The 18,182-nt window shown below is 37.4% G+C and overlaps 1 protein-coding gene across 1 annotated transcript; it reads right to left on the reverse strand.

The window, feature by feature from the left end:
- Window positions 1-410: 410 nt before the first annotated feature.
- On the reverse strand, window positions 411-1,021 carry CXCL6 (C-X-C motif chemokine ligand 6; the record flags this gene model as incomplete). Its single annotated transcript, XM_082654004.1, has 3 exons — window positions 411-510; window positions 623-755; window positions 916-1,021. 3 exons carry the CDS (start codon window positions 1,019-1,021, stop codon window positions 411-413), a joined length of 339 nt encoding a protein of 112 aa, XP_082510130.1.
- Between the last annotated feature and the right edge of the window lie 17,161 nt (window positions 1,022-18,182).

Below are 18,182 nucleotides of genomic sequence, written 5' to 3' on the forward strand. Positions count from 1 at the left end.
AACTGGGCAATTTTTCCAATGCACAGTCCTTTCTCTTAATTTTTCTTGTTTCCACTGTTGGGAAAAGAATGACATCAGTATAACCAAATTTCCACACACCTGTCTACCCCAACTTGTTTTCAAAACACAGTTGAGGATCAATAAAAAGCAAAGGGTGGGCTCAAGATCTCTAGTAACAACAACAACAACAAATACATCTCAGCGGTGAGTTCTGTGTAACCTCCTAGGCAATTACACATGACATTTGTGATAAGGGTTTTCCCAGGACATTCTAGAACAACTTTCACCCCTTCTCCCGAACATCCTTTTTTTTTTCTAAGTGTGGTCTGGAATGTGGTTGCCAAATCCCACGCGGAGAATAAGGACTTTGAGAAGTCCGCACTCCAAGAGACATTCAGAAATCAAAAAGATCAAGGTGACAGGTACCTGTCCAACATTTTCTGGATGATCTTCTTGATCAGAGGAGCTTCTGGGTCCAGACAGACTTCCTTTTTGTTCTTCAAGGTGGCTCTGCAGAGAGAAAAGGAGGATGCGCCCATGAGCTGCGGGGGCTGAAGTCAGGGCTGGGGAGACATCCCTCTTGCCAAGGTCACAGTGGACAGCGCCGCGCAGGAGGACTTACACCACTTCCACCTTGGAGCACTGCGGTCCTGGGGCGATCACCTTCAGATTACTGACCATTTTGGGATGAATCCCCGGTGTGGTGGTTAAGCACATGCAACGCAGCTCTCTCACTATGACCGCGACAGGACCCGCTGGGGTAGAAAGAGAGACACGGTTATGGGCAGGTTGCTGGGAGATCTCTTCCCCAGCCAGTCCGACCTGGACATTTCCCCACGCCCAGGGCGTCGCGGCCGCCTGGCAGGCGGGGCCACTCCGCCTGCCCGGTGAGTCCGGCTGGCTGTGAGCTCTCACCGCTGGCGAGGGGCCCTGGCGGCGTCAGCAGCAGCAGCGCGAGCAGCAAGCACAGTGAGCCCGAAGGGCCGGGGATGCGGGCGGCGTGGCTGGACAGGAGTCTCATAGTGGCGAAGAGACTCAGCGAGAGGGGTTCAGGAGGGAGAAGGGGTGGGATTTGAAGCTCTAGAGCACCGTGACTTCTTCGGGTCCTCCGCATCCCTTTTATCTGCACTCTCTCCCTCCCGGCAGGAAATTCAATCTTTGGGATGCCTGGGAAATCCCCCGGACTGAGGCGGGGCGGGGTAAAGGGGGCCGAGTGGAGCGGGGTTAGTCAGTGGGGTTTGGGGAGGGCGGCTGGGAGCCGCTGACTGCACCCATTCCGCGATGGACGAGTCAGCTCGCCCCGCGGTGGATGGAGTTCTGCGCTGCTCCCGCTGGAAGTGAGAAGCAGTCCTGCGGAGACTTCATCCTCGGGGCCAGCCTGGGCTAGCGAAAGCCAGCTTCTCCTGGGGCACAGAATCTTCTCAGAGATGCCCGTCGTCTCCATCTAAACAGGAAGACTGGGAACAAAGTAGCCCGGAGGTTTGACTTTAGAAAGATTTCTGAAATTCCTTTCTAATTATTATTACTATTATTATTCAGGAAATGTAAGCCATGATTAAAACTGTGCCAAACTGCAAGACCTTACACTCCTGCTTGCAGGCAGACCATTCTAGGTTCTTCAAATTAGTTTATAATTCTCTGGTCTTCAGCCAGCGTTAGAAGCCAAGATAATACGATGAAAGTACCTCTACTCCCACTTGAAGTCAGTGGGAGGACCAGGCTCCAAAATCAAGTCCACTTACTGGAAATCCTATACTTAGTTTTGCAAACATGAGTGTCAAGGTGGTTTAACAAAAATCTTCAAAAATCACCCAGCAAATTGCCCTGGGAAATGATGCCTTGTTTTGCACAGATCAATACACTATGGAAGTGGAAGATGTATGGTCTTGTTTGGGGGTGGAATGGGGAGGGGTGAGTGCAGACTAAAGCAATGCCACAGAGCCCAGCCTCTTAGCTATGGCTCCAGACCTTCCTAACTCCGCGTGTAATTGACCCAAGTTGGAGAAGCTGTGGGGTCTGATGAGTTTAAGTGGCTCATCTGGAAGTTTGGTTCTAGGGATCTGAATCAATTTGGCAGCAAGACAGCACCCACTCTGGCTTCGTTCAAACAACTTCATGGGAGGGAAGGGTGACTCACACACACACATAGGCTTCTGGAATCATCCAACTTCTTGCTCAGTGGTGTGGCCAAGCCTGTTTCCACAGTACTCTTCTAGTCAGAGTGAGCCCACAGCTGCGCCCTGAACCCGAGGTGTGAGGTAGCTTCCAGCTTCCTCTCTTTCTCTCCTCTGTGGAAGCAGTTAGCACTGTGAAGTTTTAACGGCTGGGTCTTTCACATGTCTAACTCCATGGCAGGTGTGGCAATGATGTTGGAATGGCATGTAGGCTTTTTTTTCATGGAAATCTAACTAGATCCTATTCTGGATTGTTCTCAAGACTGTTTTCCTCACATTTGGCCAGCCAAGGCAATCGGTAAACATGATGGCAATTAGAAACCAGTCATGGAACACAATTCTTTTCCTTGTCTCTCGTGACCGTGGAACCTTTTCTTAACTCCTTCACACATCTTCCTTGGCAGGACATCGCCTCCACTGATGAGCAAGAAGGAGGTGTCATAGACCTTTAGAACTTTTAGTCCAGAAGAAAACTTTAGAAATCCCCTAGTTGAAGAGGGCTGAGAGGTTTGGCCTCACTTTGTGGGAAGTTAAATGGGAAGTTCTCTATCCTGCACAGCTTCCTGATCCCATCAGCGTAATAATCCTTCATCCTTCTGAGAAGTGGTGATCTGGGAAAATAGCCTTCAGATTATTATTCTATATTGCCTTTTTAGATATTCGACTGTATCTAAAGACAAAAGCCTCACTGATGTGGATAAGATAAAATTTCAAAAATGTAACTAAAAGTCTTGGGCAATTATATTCAATTTAACCACAGGGAATAAGCCATAGTATAAGATTTTGTGGGGGAAAGAGTGTGTAATGACTCAAGTAGGTTATTGACTTTTTATAAGTGTGTATGTGTATTATGTGTGTGATTGTGTGTATGTGTGTTTAGGTTCCAAATAAGCTGTTTTAAATATAAAGGAACTTATGAATTAGTTTTGGCACCCAATGGTAAGATCATAGAAGGGTCATGAGATGTGACTTCCAGTTCTTCTGGACACTCTCCTTACAGATGTGCATGCTTCACCTGGTTTGTACCCGGAATCAACTTACCATAGGTTGTTTACAGAATATAAGGCAAAAATAAATATTTCTACATCTGGCAAGCAAGTAATAGGAAGTCCCCCCTAGAAATTAGCTGTTGGGCTGCCCAACCTAATCAGGAGGCAGCAGGTAACTTAATCTGAGTTCTGATTGAAATCATTTGGGTGCATTGCCCATGTCTGGTTCCTGTCTAGGCATCCCTGATGTAGACCTTGTGCAAAGACAGATAGGAATGTGGATGGTCCGAAGACTCCCTCCAGTTGACAATGACACCAACTAGGAGGCAGAGCTCTTCAAAAGTAATTGCTTCTTTATTGCAAGTCTAAAGGGAAGCCATTTGCCCTGCCTGCACTGTGTACAGGTAGTATAGAAAGGCACTGTGTTATTTTTGTCCCAGAGTATAACAAAACAATCCACAAAATAACATTCTGATAGCCTGAAAAGTTGACTGTCAAAAGCAACTCAATTTTAGTCATAATACCATAGAGTAATGTAAGAAGAATTAAAACATTCTTGATGGTTTGCAGCTCTGAAAACACTTTCATGTTCATGATGTTTTGAGCCTCATATTGATTCTTTGAGGCAGGTAAGAAACATTTTCCTCTCCTCACTTTTCAGCTTGGGAAAGAAAGGCCAGAGAAAGAGTTAAGAAGCAGAAAATCCAGAATTGGAAGTCAAGCACTGGAGAATCCACCCCAAGAAATTTTTAATGGTTTCCAGATTACAAACCGCTTTCTTCACAGTACTGACAAATACCCCATGGCTCTCCACATCTGGTTAACTTTACTTTACCACTTTATTGCCCAATAATCATATGTTAAGGTGTTGAAATCCACAGTCTATCTACTCCTGGACTTTGAGGTCACAATGATGTCAAACATCCAAGAGGCTTTCAGGTTAACCAGCCTAGTACTGTCACCTGCTTTCTAAATCCTTCTCTTTCTTCAAAACCAAAGTCTTGTCTTCTCTGAGAAGGTTTATTCTGACAAAGCCAACTGAAATGAATTCCTTCCACTTTTAGTCCTTGAACAATCAATGTACTTGTAAAAACTCTCTCCTGAGACAGAGTTGATTATTAATTACTCCATAACTTTTGTTTTGTCTATCCCAAGTTAACCATAAACTTTAAAATCAGCACTGGGGATTTCCCTGGTTGTGCTGTGGTTAAGAATCTGCCTGCCAATGCAGGGGCACGAGCTGGAGCCCTGGTCAGGGAAGATCCCACATGCTGCGGAGCAACTAAGCCCATGCACCACAACTACTGAGCCTGCGCTCTGCAGCCCGTGAGCCACAACTACTGAAGCCCACTCCCATAGAGCCCATGCTCCACAACAAGAGAAGCCACTGCAATGAGAAGCGTGCACACCGCTATGAAGAGTAGCCCCTACTCGCCACAACTAGAGGAAGCCCGTGCACAGCAATGAAGACCCAACTCAGCCAAAAATAAATTAATTAAATAAATAAATTTATAGATAAATAAAAAAATAAACAAAATCAGCACTGATGTCTTATATTTCTCACTTGACCTCCCATAAGTTCCAAGTTCAGTAGCAAGCAGTTCATGAACATTTGATGACAAATAATGTTAACTTTTAAATTTTGTAGTGTACTTTAAATTGCAAGTGGATCTTAAAGTTAAGGAGGAAAGAATAGGGTGGTTTGCTGTCATTAATCATTTGAACTTATCTATTTTGAATTGGCTTTCCCAATGTTGAAAATTTTTTCTTGACTATTCTTAGGGACTGTTCAGATGATATTTTCAGTCTTCGGAATCTGAACCATTCAAAACAATGTTCAGAAACCAGCAAGATATTTGATATTAAAAGAAAAACTATATACGACTAAGGTGTCAACCAAAATACATGTTTTATGTGACTTAGAGATTGTTGGAGATAAGTGATAAGGGAAAATTCTGATTAGGTTATACTGTGTTGAATGGTAACAGTGTGGGAATGTTATTCTAAATTGATCTCTTCCAACAAATCAGAGAGGCCTTTAGTGATGTGATTTAGTATATGACTTAGGCCTTTTCAAATATTTTTCTAAGTTTCTATTTTCTCTTATATCCACTACTCTTTATATTACCTTTAAGAAATGCTGTATATTGCAGTAAGAAAAGATGTGGACATATCATTATCAGGTTAAGCACACCAAAGATATCAGTATAAGAGTTTATCAATCAATAAGAGTTTAAGTGGAAAATAGAGTTACTTGCTTGCGTGCAAAAGAAAAGGAAAAGGCCAGTTACTTTTGGCTTAACTTTGCAATATCAATGCAGTCTGTCTCCTTCCATATTGGGTTTGGCAGCCTTACGAAGAAGGGGCATCATTTAGGGAAGAACTTTGCTTCAAAGTTGTCCCAGATTTACTGTGATATGTCAGGAATGTTTTCTCCCTTTTATTCATTATCTAATTTTCCTGCTACCCATTTCAGATTAAATCTGCTTGAGAAGAAGTAAATGAATGAACTTTGAGTCTAAACTGAGCTAGATTCCTACTAACCATAGGTAGGTTTTTCCTTGCCACCTCCTGGGTGTAAGGGGTAGCTAGTTATTTTTGTTCAGCTGCGCAAGCCTGGCCTGCAAAAAGTTTTCGTTGACAAGAGATGATAGATGGAAAAAAAAAAAAGGAATGAGCATTAATGTTTTAAATGTTGCCAAAAGCCTTGGGCTTCTCAGAAATGGGAAGTATTCATTACTCTCTTCAGAAATTTAGTCTGGGCTCAGCAAGAAAAGAAAATCTTTCAAGGGATTAGCTATCTTAAATAACTTTTTCTGAGAAGTCATTTGTCTGATACTACAGAGGTCCTTTGTGGAAGTTAGACCTCTAATACTGTGCTTAATAATGGTCATTTACTGTACTGTTTTTGAATACCGTGATCTTCATAACTTTTTTTAGGAGAATATCCACTTCTACATGAACTTACGGTGTCTTTCATTCTCATTTAATATATATCAGAACATAATTGATTGCTGTTTTAATAAGGATAATTGTGATGTATTTATATGTGTGTGATTTATGCATTTCCTAGAGAATCAAAACTCTCTTTGGCCCCCCTTGTCACTACTTGAACAAATAGCAAAGACTCAGCATTTGACAAGTTTCGAAGACAATGTTCATGAACTTAAAAATCAAACACACACACACATACCACCACCAACAACAATGCTACGGTCTGAATGTTTGTGTCTCCCCCAGAATTCATACATTGAAATCCTAACCCCCAATATGATGGTATTAGGAGGCCAGGCCTTTGGGAGGTGATTAGGACATGAGGGAAGATCTCTCATGAATGGGATTAAGGTCCTTATAAAAGACGCCCCACAGAGCCCCCTTACTTCTTTCGATCATGTGAGGATACAGCAAGAAGGCACCATCTATGAACCAGGAAACAAGGTCTCACCAGACACTGAATCTGCCAGCATCTTGATTCTGAACTTCCCAGTGTCCAGAACTGTAAGCAATAAATTTCTTTTATAAATTTAGGCCAAATAGACTAAAACAAACAACATCAACAAAACAAAGTTCAAAAGAGAAAAATAAGAATAGAACACATCTTATAGTGAAGTTTTGCCACAAATTTTTTCCATAAATCTAATTATGAATCCCTAATGAATAACCACTTTTATGTATTTTTGAAATATTATTTTCATAAAAACTAGGAGTTAGGAAATTGATCCCAGTGACATAAGAGGTGTTGCAATGCCAAACCAAAAGTCACAAAATCCTAGAAATTCTGGCTAATGATGGACTATGGTAGCTTACTAACCCTTTGGGATTTTAAAGCATGGCTTCCCCTGGAGAGTAAATTGACCAGGCCGTTAAGAAAATGTTTTGCTTTGAATCATTTTGGTTTAAAAAAAATTCAATTTTAATAAATCAGACTGGAAATAACCTTCTTTGGAACAGAATGTTCCTTGCGAACAACTTTTATTTTTCCCTAATTTAAATTTGAGAACTAGACTGGTGAATGCTATGACCAAAGACTATGTCATAGAAAGAGAAAAATAATAGTGGCTAATGTATTAGAAATAGACCAAAGTTGGTTTTGCTCACAGTGTGATTATGCACAAGTAGTTTTTTTAAAATAATAAATGAAAGTTGTGAAGGTTTTATATGAAGTATATCCAATTAGCTTTCCATGATGGCTTGAAAATAAAATCATAACTTAGACTGAGGGAGTAAAATCCATGAAGGAAAGAATTGACAAGCTGGACTTCATTAAAATTAAAACTTTCTGTTCTGCAAAAGACACTACCAAGAGGATGAAAAGTCAAGCCACAGACTAGGAGAAAATATTTGCAAAAGATATATCTGATAAACGATTATTGTCCAAAATACCCAAAGAACTCTTAAAACTCAACAATAAGAGCACAAATAACATGATTAAATAAGAAGAAGAAGATTTTAGCAAACCCCTTACCAAAGAAGATATACAGATGGCAAATAATATGAAATATTGAATATTATGAAAAGATGCTCTACATTATATGTCACCAGGGCAATTCAAATTAAAAAACAAACAAACAAAACACAGTGAGATACCACTACACACTTATTAGAATGACCAAAATCCAGAACACTGACACCACCAAGTGCTGATGAGGATGTTAAAGAACGGGAACTCTTATTCATTGCTCTTAGGAATACAAAATGGTATAGGCACTTTGGAATACAGTTTGTCAGTTTCTTACAAAACTAAACATTCTCAGCATACCTTCTGTCAATTGTGCTCCTTGAGATTTACCCAAAGGAGTTGAAAACTACGTCCACACAAAAAACCTGCACACAGGTGTTTATAGCAGCTTTATTCATAATTGCCAAAACTTGGAAGCAACCAAGAGGCCTTTCAGTAGGCGAATGGATAAATAATTATATATCCAGACAATGGAAAATTATTCAGTGCTTAAAGGAAATGAGCTATCAATCTATGAAAATATATAGAGGAAACTTAAATGCATATTATTAAGTGAAAGAAGGCAGTCTGATAAAACCATACATACTGTATGATTCCAACTATATAACATTCTGGAAAAGGCAAAGCCATGAAGACAGTAAAAAAATCACTGGTTGCCAGGGGCTGAGGAGCTACGGAGAGATAAATAGGTATAGCACAGAGGATTTTCAGGGCACTGAGAATACTCTATGATATTATAATGATAGATACCTGTCATTATACACTAGTCCATACCATAGAATGTACAACACCAGAGTGAACCCTAATGTAAACCAAGGACTCTGAATTACAATGATGGGTCAATGTAGGTTCATCAGTTGTAACATATGTACCACTCTGGTGCGAGAATGTGATAATGCGGGAGGCTATGCATGTGTGGAAGCAGGGCATATACAGGAAATCTCTATACTTTCAGTTTTGCTGTGAACTTAAAACTGCTCTAAAAAATAAAGCCTATTTTTAAAATTTAAAAAATTTTGAAAAGAAAAAAAGATGTTTTTTCAGCCATGAATTGCTGGCTTACCTAGATTCCATTTGTTCTAATGCCACTAACCTTCTGTGAAATCTTAACTTATCACTTCTTTAAGAGGAAATACCATTTTCTTCTCTATATGATGAGTGAGAGGAACAAACAGGATAGCTATGAAAACTTTTTATGTATTATGTTTCAAATTGAGATAAAATTTACATAGTGAAATGCATACATCTTAAGTGTACAGTTCAAAAAGTTCTGAAATATGTAAACAATTAATCAAGATATAGAACATTTCAACTTCTCAGAAAATCTGTGCTCTTTTCCATTTAATCTCTTTCCTCCTGAGGAAACCACTATTCCTATTTTTAGTTTTCCTATACTTGAATTTCACGTAAATGGAATCATTCAATATGTACTCTTTTGTGCCTGGTTTCTTTGGCTCAACTTAATGTCTATGAGATCCATCCAGTAGCATATTCCTTTTTATTCAATTGAATATGCCTTAAATAATTCAAATGAGATTCAGTTGTACAAATATACCAAAATTTGTTCATCTATTCATCTGCAAACACTTGGATCAGTTTGGGGCTCACAATTTGACTATTATGAATAAAGTGGCCATAAACATTATATAAATATTTTTGTGTGTTCTCAGAATAAAGATGGCCATAAATTATTGCCATTCTTCACATTGAAATGTTGCATCTATTTTTCATACCCTTGTATCTGACCTGTTTCTGTGACTGGTTTTTACTTTTGTAACTTAGCTGTACAGCATGTAGGATTTTAGTTCCCTGACCAGGGATTGAACCTGTGCCCCCTGCAGTGGAAGCATGAAGTCTTAACACTGGATGGCCAGGCAAGTCCCTCTGTGATTGCTTTTTTTTTTTGAGAAGCCTGCGCACCACAACGAAGAGTATCCCCCGCTCGCCGCAACTAGAAAAAGCCTGTGCGCAGCAACGAAGACACAAAACAGCCAAAAACAAATAAATAAATTTATTTATTTTTAAAAAAAGCACAGGTATTTGGGTCCGCATCTCCTCTTTAAGGTCTTTTTTTTTTTTTTACACACACACACACACACACACACACACACACACACACACACACTGTATTTTACTTTTACAAGAGAGAAATAACCTGACACCAAGCATTGTAAATGGATGACCACAACAAAAGCAACAATGATTGCAATTACCAAACACGAAACACACTCATACCATGTCATAATATTGACATTCAGTCCAGGAATCCTCCACTGTAACAACTCCTTTACTTTGCAGTGAAAATTGATTTGTATATTTTTTGCCTCTGAGTCCCTGTGGGATTTTTTTTTTTTATTCAGAAAGTCACAAAAATTATAATCATCCTCATCAGTTCACTCAGTCCCACATAATTAATTTTTTTTATCTTGATCTTTTGTTAGCACTTTTATGAATTCATCAGTTTTCCATTAGAGTTCTGAAAATGCTTCTTCATTCAGTTCAGCAGTATAGTCAGTTACCAGAAAGCTGTACTTGTCAGAGTCTTTTCCATGAATTCCTTGAAGATGAAACACTTTCATAGGAACATTTTTGTGAAAGCATCAGAGTACACCCAGAACTGTCTGTAAATGACAAAAGACTTAAAAATGACCACAGTTAAAGATTTGAAAGATTATGAAAGTTCATAATAGTACAATTGACAAGGAAATTTAGTTATTTCTGAGATACACATTTTAAAGTAATAACTAGAATTACGACTTATAACATTATACCAGAAATAGAAGATTTTTAGAAATTTCATGTAATGTCTGAAACATTTATATTAACATATTTCTATACAAATAACCCAAAGAAAGTTTAGTATTAGTTGTTTTTTGTTTGTTTTTTTTAATATACTGCAGGTTCTTATTAGTCATCAGTTTTATACACATCAGTGTATACATGTCAATCCCAATCGCCCAATTCATCCCACCACCATCCCCACCCCACCACGGTTTTCCCCCCATGGTGTCCATACGTTCGTTCTCTACATCTGTGTCTCAACTTCTGCTCTGCAAACTGGTTCATCTGTAACATTTTTCTAGGTTCCACATACATGCGTTAATATACGATATTTGTCTTTCTCTTTCTGACTTACTTCACTCTGTATGACAGACTCTAGGTCCATCCACCTCATTACAAATAGCTCAATTTCGTTTCTTTTTATGGCTGAGTAATATTCCATTGTATATGTGTGCCACATCTTCTTTATCCATTCATCCAATGACGGACACTTAGGTTGTTTCCATCTCTGGGCTATTGTAAATAGAGCTGCAATGAACATTGTGGTAAGTGACTCTTTTTGAATTATGGTTATCTCAGGCTATATGGCCAGTAGTGGGATTGCTGGGTCATATGGTAGCTCTATTTTTAGTTCTTTAAGGAACCTCCATACTGTTCTCCATAGTGGCTGTATCAATTTACATTCCCACCAACAGTGCAAGAGTGTTCCCTTTTCTCCACACCCTCTCCAGCATTTGTTGTTTGTAGATTTTCTGATCTGTGATTGCTTTTGATCAATATAATTTGACAGAAGTGATGCTGTGTAACTTATGAGTGTATATCTGCTGCGTCCACCTTTGTCTTCTGGAATGTTCCCTCTTGGAACCCAACCACTATGCTATGAGAGGCTCAAACTATGTGTAGAGACCACATGGAAGAGAACCCAGGCACCCCAGCTGATATCCCCAGTTGAACTCCCAGCTAAAAGCAAGTACCAGTGTACATCCATGTAAGTGCTTATCTTGTGCATTCCAGCTCAGCCAAGTTTCAAAAGATTGTAATTCCAGCTGTATGGAGCAAAAGAACAACACAGATGAGTTCAGTCAATTCAGATAATCCTGAGACAAAAAAGAGTTGTTTGAAGCTGCCAGATTTTGAGATGTCTTTTACACAGGAATAGATGGATAAAATAAATATTTTTAATTTTTGGATAAGTATGTAGGAGTGGGATTGCTAAGTCATAGGATATGTATATATTTGACTTCATAAAAATCTTCTAAATTGTCATATTCCCACCAGCAAAGTAAGAGTGTTCCAGTTTTTCCACATCCATTTTTTTTTTTTAATTTTAGCTTCTGGGGGAGACATTTAGTGATAAATCATTGTACTTTTAAGGACTATTTCATGATTATTAGTGATGTCAAACACCTTCCCATGTGCTTTGCTATTTGTAAATTTTCATTTGTGAAGTATATTTTCAAATATTTTGCCTATTTTGTTTCAAATTGGTTTGCATGTCTTTTTATTATTGATTCGTAGGAGTTAATTATATATTCTAGTACAAGTCCTTTGACTGATCAATGTATTGTGACAATTTTGCCAAGTCTATAGCTTAAATTTTAATTTTCTTAAGAGTGTCTTTGAGGAGCAGAAGTTTTAAATTCTGATGGAATTCAGTTTACCACATTTTTCTTTAATGATTACTAATTCTTTGTATGTCCACTCTAAGAAATCATTGTCTACTCCAAGGTTGAAATATATTCTCCTGTGTTTTCTTCTAGAAGCTTTACCCTTTTAGTTTTTATTTATTTTTAGTTGGAGTATAGTTGATTTACAATGTTGTATTGTAACCTTGGTAACCATAAGTTTGTTTTCTACATCTGTGACTCTATTTCTGTTTTGTAAATATGTTCATTTGTACCAATTTTTTAGATTCCACATATAAGTGATATATGATATTTGCCTTTCTCTGATTTATTTCACTCAGTGTGAAAACCTCCAGGTCCATCCATGTCGCTGCAAAAGGCATTATTTCTTTTTTTCATGGTTGAGTAATATTCCATTGTATACATGTACCACATCTTCTTTATCCATTCTTCCATTTATGTACATTTAAGTTGCTTCTATGTCCTGGCTATTGTAAATAGTGTGGCAATGAACACTGGGGTACATGTATCTTTTCGAATTATGGTTTTCTCTGGATATATGCCCAGAATTGACATTGCTGGATCATATGGTAGCCCAAATTGCAGAATCATGAGCAAATAAATAAGTGATTACTATTAACCACTGAGTTTTAGGGTGGCTTGATTTGTAGTAATAAATTACAGAGATAGAAATGATCAAGATCTTTCTCCTTAGCACTATTTATAAGATCAATTTTATTGTTTCCTGTCTAATTCTACTGTATTATACTTCCCTTGTATTCTTAGGATAAGTGGCAATTAATCGTGATTATTATTTTTTTAATTAATTTTTATTGTAGTATAGTTGATTTACAATGTTGTGTTAGTTTCTGTTGTACAGCAAAGTGAATCAGTTATACATATACATATATCCACTCTTTTTAGACTCTATTCCCATATAGGTTATTACAAAGTATTGAGTAGAGTTCCCTGCACTATACAGTAGGTCCTTATAAGTTATCTATTTTATGTATAGTAGTGTATATATGTCAATCCCAGTCTCCCAATTTTTCCTTCACCCTTCCCCCCGGGTAACCATATGATTGTTTTCTACATCCATGACTCTGTTTCTATTTTGTAAATAAAGTTAATTTGTACCCTTTTTTTGATTCCACATATTAAGTGATATGATATGATATTTGTACTTCTCTGTCTGACTTACTTCACTCAGTATGACAATCTCTAAGTCTGTCCATGTTGCTGCAAATGGCATTATTTCATTCTTTTGTATGGGCTTTTATGTTTAGGTATATGGACCATGTCAAATTAAATTTTTGTGAATTGTTCAAAGTAGTGGTTGAGATTTATTGCTTCAGTTTTGTTCCCATATAGATATCCAGTTATTTCAGCAAAAGTTTTTGAAAATTTTTCCCATTGAATTTCCTAGGAGTCATTTTCAAAATTCAACTAATGGTATGTATGTGTGCTTATTTCTGTACTTTATTTGGTTTCATGGATCTGTTCCTCTTTCCTTACACCAGTATCATAGTGTCCTTATTAATGTAGCTTTGTAAGTCTTGAAATCAAATAGTGTGATTCCTTCAACTCTGTTCTTCTTTTTCAAAATTGTACGGACAGTGATAATTCCTTTACTTATCTATATAAATATTATAATGGATGTGCCAGTTTCTCCAGAAGGAGCTTGTCAGAATTTTTGTTTGACATTACTCTGACTGTATATATCAATTTGAGGAGAATTTTTATGTCCACAATATTTACTCTTCCAATCTGTGAACATGGTATAGATATCTTTTCATTTATTTAGATCTTCTCTTTTTTTCTCTCTGCTATGTTTTATAATTTACAGTACAGAATTCTTGTACTTCTTTGGTTAAATTTATTAAATATTTTATGATTTTGATACTATTGTAAATGATATTTAAATTTATAATTATTTGCTGCTGGAATACAGGAAAAATAGCTTTTAATACATTGACGTTGTATCTTGATATCTTACTGAATTCACTTACTAGTTCTAGTAAATTTTGTTGTTTTCTGTTTCTTTTTCTCATTTTTTTCTTTTCTTTTTTCTGTATATTAGCTTCCTCATATTTATCTTATAACTGGAAATTTCTACCCTTTGACCAACGTCTCTCCACTTCCTCCACCCTCCCAAACCATGATAACCACCATTCTACTCTCTGTTTCTATGAGTCTGGCTTTTTGTAGATTCCACAGATAAATGATATCATACAGTATTTGTCTTTCTCTGTCTGACTTATTTCACTTTGCATAATGTTCTCAAGGTCCATCCATGTTGTCACAAATGGCAGGATTTCCTTCCTTTCTTATGGCTGAATAATATTCCCCTGTGTGTGTGTGTGTGTGTGTGTGTGTGTATACAAATATATCACATCTTCTTTATCCATCCTTCTGTCAATGGACACAGACTTAGGCTGTTTCTATGTCTTGGCTATTGTGAATAATGCTGCAATGTGCATGGGTTATGCAGATATCGCTTTGAGAGAGTGATTTCATCTCCTTTGGCAGAAGTGGGATTGCTGGATCATATGGTAATTGTATTTTTAATTTTTTGAGGAGCCTCCATACTGTTTTACATAGTGGCTGCACCAATTTACATTCCCACTAATAGTGCAAAAGAGTTCTGCTTTCTCCAGATCCTCACTAACACTTAACTCTTGTCTTTTTGGTAATAGCCATTCCAACAGGTGTGAAGTGATATCTCATTGTGATTTTGATTTGCATTTCCTCGATGATTAGTGATGTTGTTCCTCTTTTCATGTATCTGTTGGCAATTTGTATGCCTTCTTTGGAAAAAATGTTTATTCAAGCCCCCTGCCCATTTTTGCATCAGATTATTTATTTTTTGCTATTGAGTTGTATGAGTGCCTTATATATTTTAAATATTAACTCCTTACCTGATATGTGGTTTGCAAATATTTTCTCCCATTTTATAGGTTGCCTCTTAATGTTTTATTGTTTTGGAGTTTTCTACATAAAAGATTATTTAATCTGCAAATAAGAAAAGTTTTACTCCTTCTTTTCCAATATTTATGCATTTATTTCCTTTTCTTGCCTTATTGCACTAGCTAAAACCTCCAGCATAATGTAAGATTGAAATGGTGAGAATGGACATAATTTTCTCGTTTCTATTCAAGTAGGTGAAGTTGGTTAACAGAGTTGTTTAAAAATATTTATATTAACTGATATTTTTGTCTACTCTCAATTACTGAGTAAGTGGTATTAAAATCTCTAACTGTGATTGAAGATATGCCTGTAATCAGTTTTATTTCATGTAATTTAAAGCTCTGTTATTTAGGTGCATACATATTTAGAATTGTACATTTTTTTTAAATTAATTAATTTATTTTTGGCTGCATTAGGTCTTAGTTGCAACATGTGGGATCTTACATTGTGGCATGGGGGCTTCTTTCTATTTGTGGTGCATGGGCTTTCTAGTTGTGGCATGGGCTCCGTAGTTGTGGTGCGTGGGCTTAGTTGCCCTGCAGCATTTGGGATCTTAGTTCCCCGACCAGGTATCAAACCTGTGTCCTGTGCATTGGAAGGCAGATTCTTAACCACTGAGCTACCAGGGAAGTCCCTGTTATGTTTTCTTAATGAAATGACCCATTATCATTATGAAATGTCTTTCTCTATCTCTGATATTCTTGTGTTAAAAGAAATCTCTTTTTCTTGAAGTCTATTTGTCTAATAACAATAAAGCCACTCTAGGCTTCGTATGCTTACTTATTATATGGTCTGCCTTTTTCCACCCAGTGACTTTCTTTTTTCTTTTTTTGTAGTCAATTTTATTTATTTATTCTTATTGAAGTATAGTTGATTTACAATGTTGTGTTAATTTCTGCTATACATGTCTTTAATTTTAGATGAAAGATTATTAGAGGAAATATCTTGCATTCAGATCTATGCTCCATTTTGAGCTAACTTTTTTTTTAAATCTTTAATGGAGTATAATTGCTTTACAATGGTGTGTTAGTTTCTGCTTTATAACAAAGTGAATCAGTTATACATATATATATGTTCCCATATCTCTTCCCTCTTGCATCTCCCTCCCTCCCACCCTCCCTATCCCACCCCTCCAGGCGGTCACAAAGCACCGAGCTGATCTCCCTGTGCTATGAGGCTGCTTCCCACTAGCTATCCACCTTACGTTTGGTAGTGTATATATGTCCATGCCTCTCTCTCACTTTGTCACAGCTTAACTTTCCCCCTCCCCATATCCTCAAGTCCATTCTCTAGTAGGCCTGTGTCTTTATTCCTGTCTTACCCCTAGGTTCTTCATGACATTTTTTTTCTTAAATTCCATATATATATGTTGGCATACAGTATTTTTCTTTCTCTTTTTGACTTACTTCACTCTGTGTGACAGACTCTAGGTCTATCCACCTCATTACAAATAGCTCAATTTCGTTTCTTTTTATGGCTGAGTAATATTCCATTGTATATATGTGCCACATCTTCTTTATCCATTCATCTGATGATGGACACTTAGGTTGTTTCCATCTCTGGGCTATTGTAAATAGAGCTGCAATGAACATTGTGGTATATGAGTCTTTTTGAATTATGGTTTGCTCAGGGTATATGCCCAGTAGTGGGATTGCTGGGTCATATGGTAATTCTATTTTTAGTTTTTTAAGGAACCTCCATACTGTTCTCCATAGTGGCTGTACCAATTCACATTCCCACCAGCAGTGCAAGAGTGTTCCCCTTTCTCCACACCCTCTCCAGCATTTATTGCTTCTAGATTTTTTGATGATGGACATTCTGCCTGGTATGGGATGATATCTCATTGTAGTTTTGATTTGCATTTCTCTAATGATTAATGATGTTCAGCATTCTTTCATGTGTTTGTTGGCAGTCTGTATATCTTCTTTGGAGAAATGTCTATTTAGGTCTTCTGTCCACTTTTGGATCAGGTTGTTTGTTTTTTTGTTATTGAGCTGCATGAGCTGCTTATAAATTTTGGAGATTAATCCTTTGTCAGTTGCTTCATTTGCAAATATTTTCTCCCATTCTGAGGGTTGTCTTTTGGTCTTGTTTATGGTTTCCTTTGCTGTGCAAAAGCTTTGAAGTTTCATTAGGTCCCATTTGTTTATTTTTGTTTTTATTTCCATTTCTCTAGGAGGTGGCTCAAAAAGGATCTTGCTGTGATTTATGTCATAGAGTGTTCTGCCTATGTTTTCCTCTAAGAGTTTGATAGTTTCTGGCCTTCCATTTAGGTCTTTAATCCATTTTGAGCTTATTTTTGTGTATGGTATTAGAGAGTGATCTAATCTCATACTTTTACATGTACCTGTCCAGTTTTCCTAGCACCACTTATTGAAGAGGCTGTCCTTTCTCCACTGTACATTCCTGCCTCCTTTATCAAAGATAAGGTGACCATATGTGCGTGGGTTTATCTCTGGACTTTTATCCTATTCCATTGATCTATATTTCTGGTTTTGTGCCAGTACAATACTGTCTTGATTACTGTAGCTTTGTAGTATAGTCTGAAGTCAGGGAGCCTGATCCCTCCAGCTCTGTTTTTCGTTCTCAAGATTGCTTTGGCTATTCGGTGTCTTTTGTATTTCCATACAAACTGTGAAATTTTTTGTTCTAGTTCTGTGAAAAATGCTGGTGGTAGTTTGATAGGGATTGCATTGAATCTGTAGATTGCTTTGGGTAGTAGAGACATTTTCACAATGTTGATTCTTCCAATCCAAGAACATGGTATATCTCTCCATCTATTTGTATCATCTTTAATTTCTTTCATCAGAGTCTTATAATTTTCTACATACAGGTCTTTTGTCTCCCTAGGTAGGTTTATTCCTAGATATTTTATTCTTTTTGTTGCAATGGTAAATGGGAGTGTTTTCTTGATTTCACTTTCAGATTTTTCATCATAAGTGTATAGGAATGCAAGAGATTTCTGTGCATTAATTTTGTATCCTGCTACTTTACCAAATTCATTGATTAGCTCTAGTAGTTTTCTGGTAGCATATTTAGGATTCTCTATGTATAGTATCATGTCATCTGCAAACAGTGACAGCTTTACTTCTTCTTTTCCGATTTGGATTCCTTTTATTTCCTTTTCTTCTCTGATCACCCAGTGACTTTCAATCTATATGTACCTTTGTATTTAAAGTGCACAGCT

This window comes from Grampus griseus (assembly GCF_964374135.1).
Source record: "Grampus griseus genome assembly, chromosome: 4".
NCBI lineage: Eukaryota > Metazoa > Chordata > Mammalia > Artiodactyla > Delphinidae > Grampus > Grampus griseus.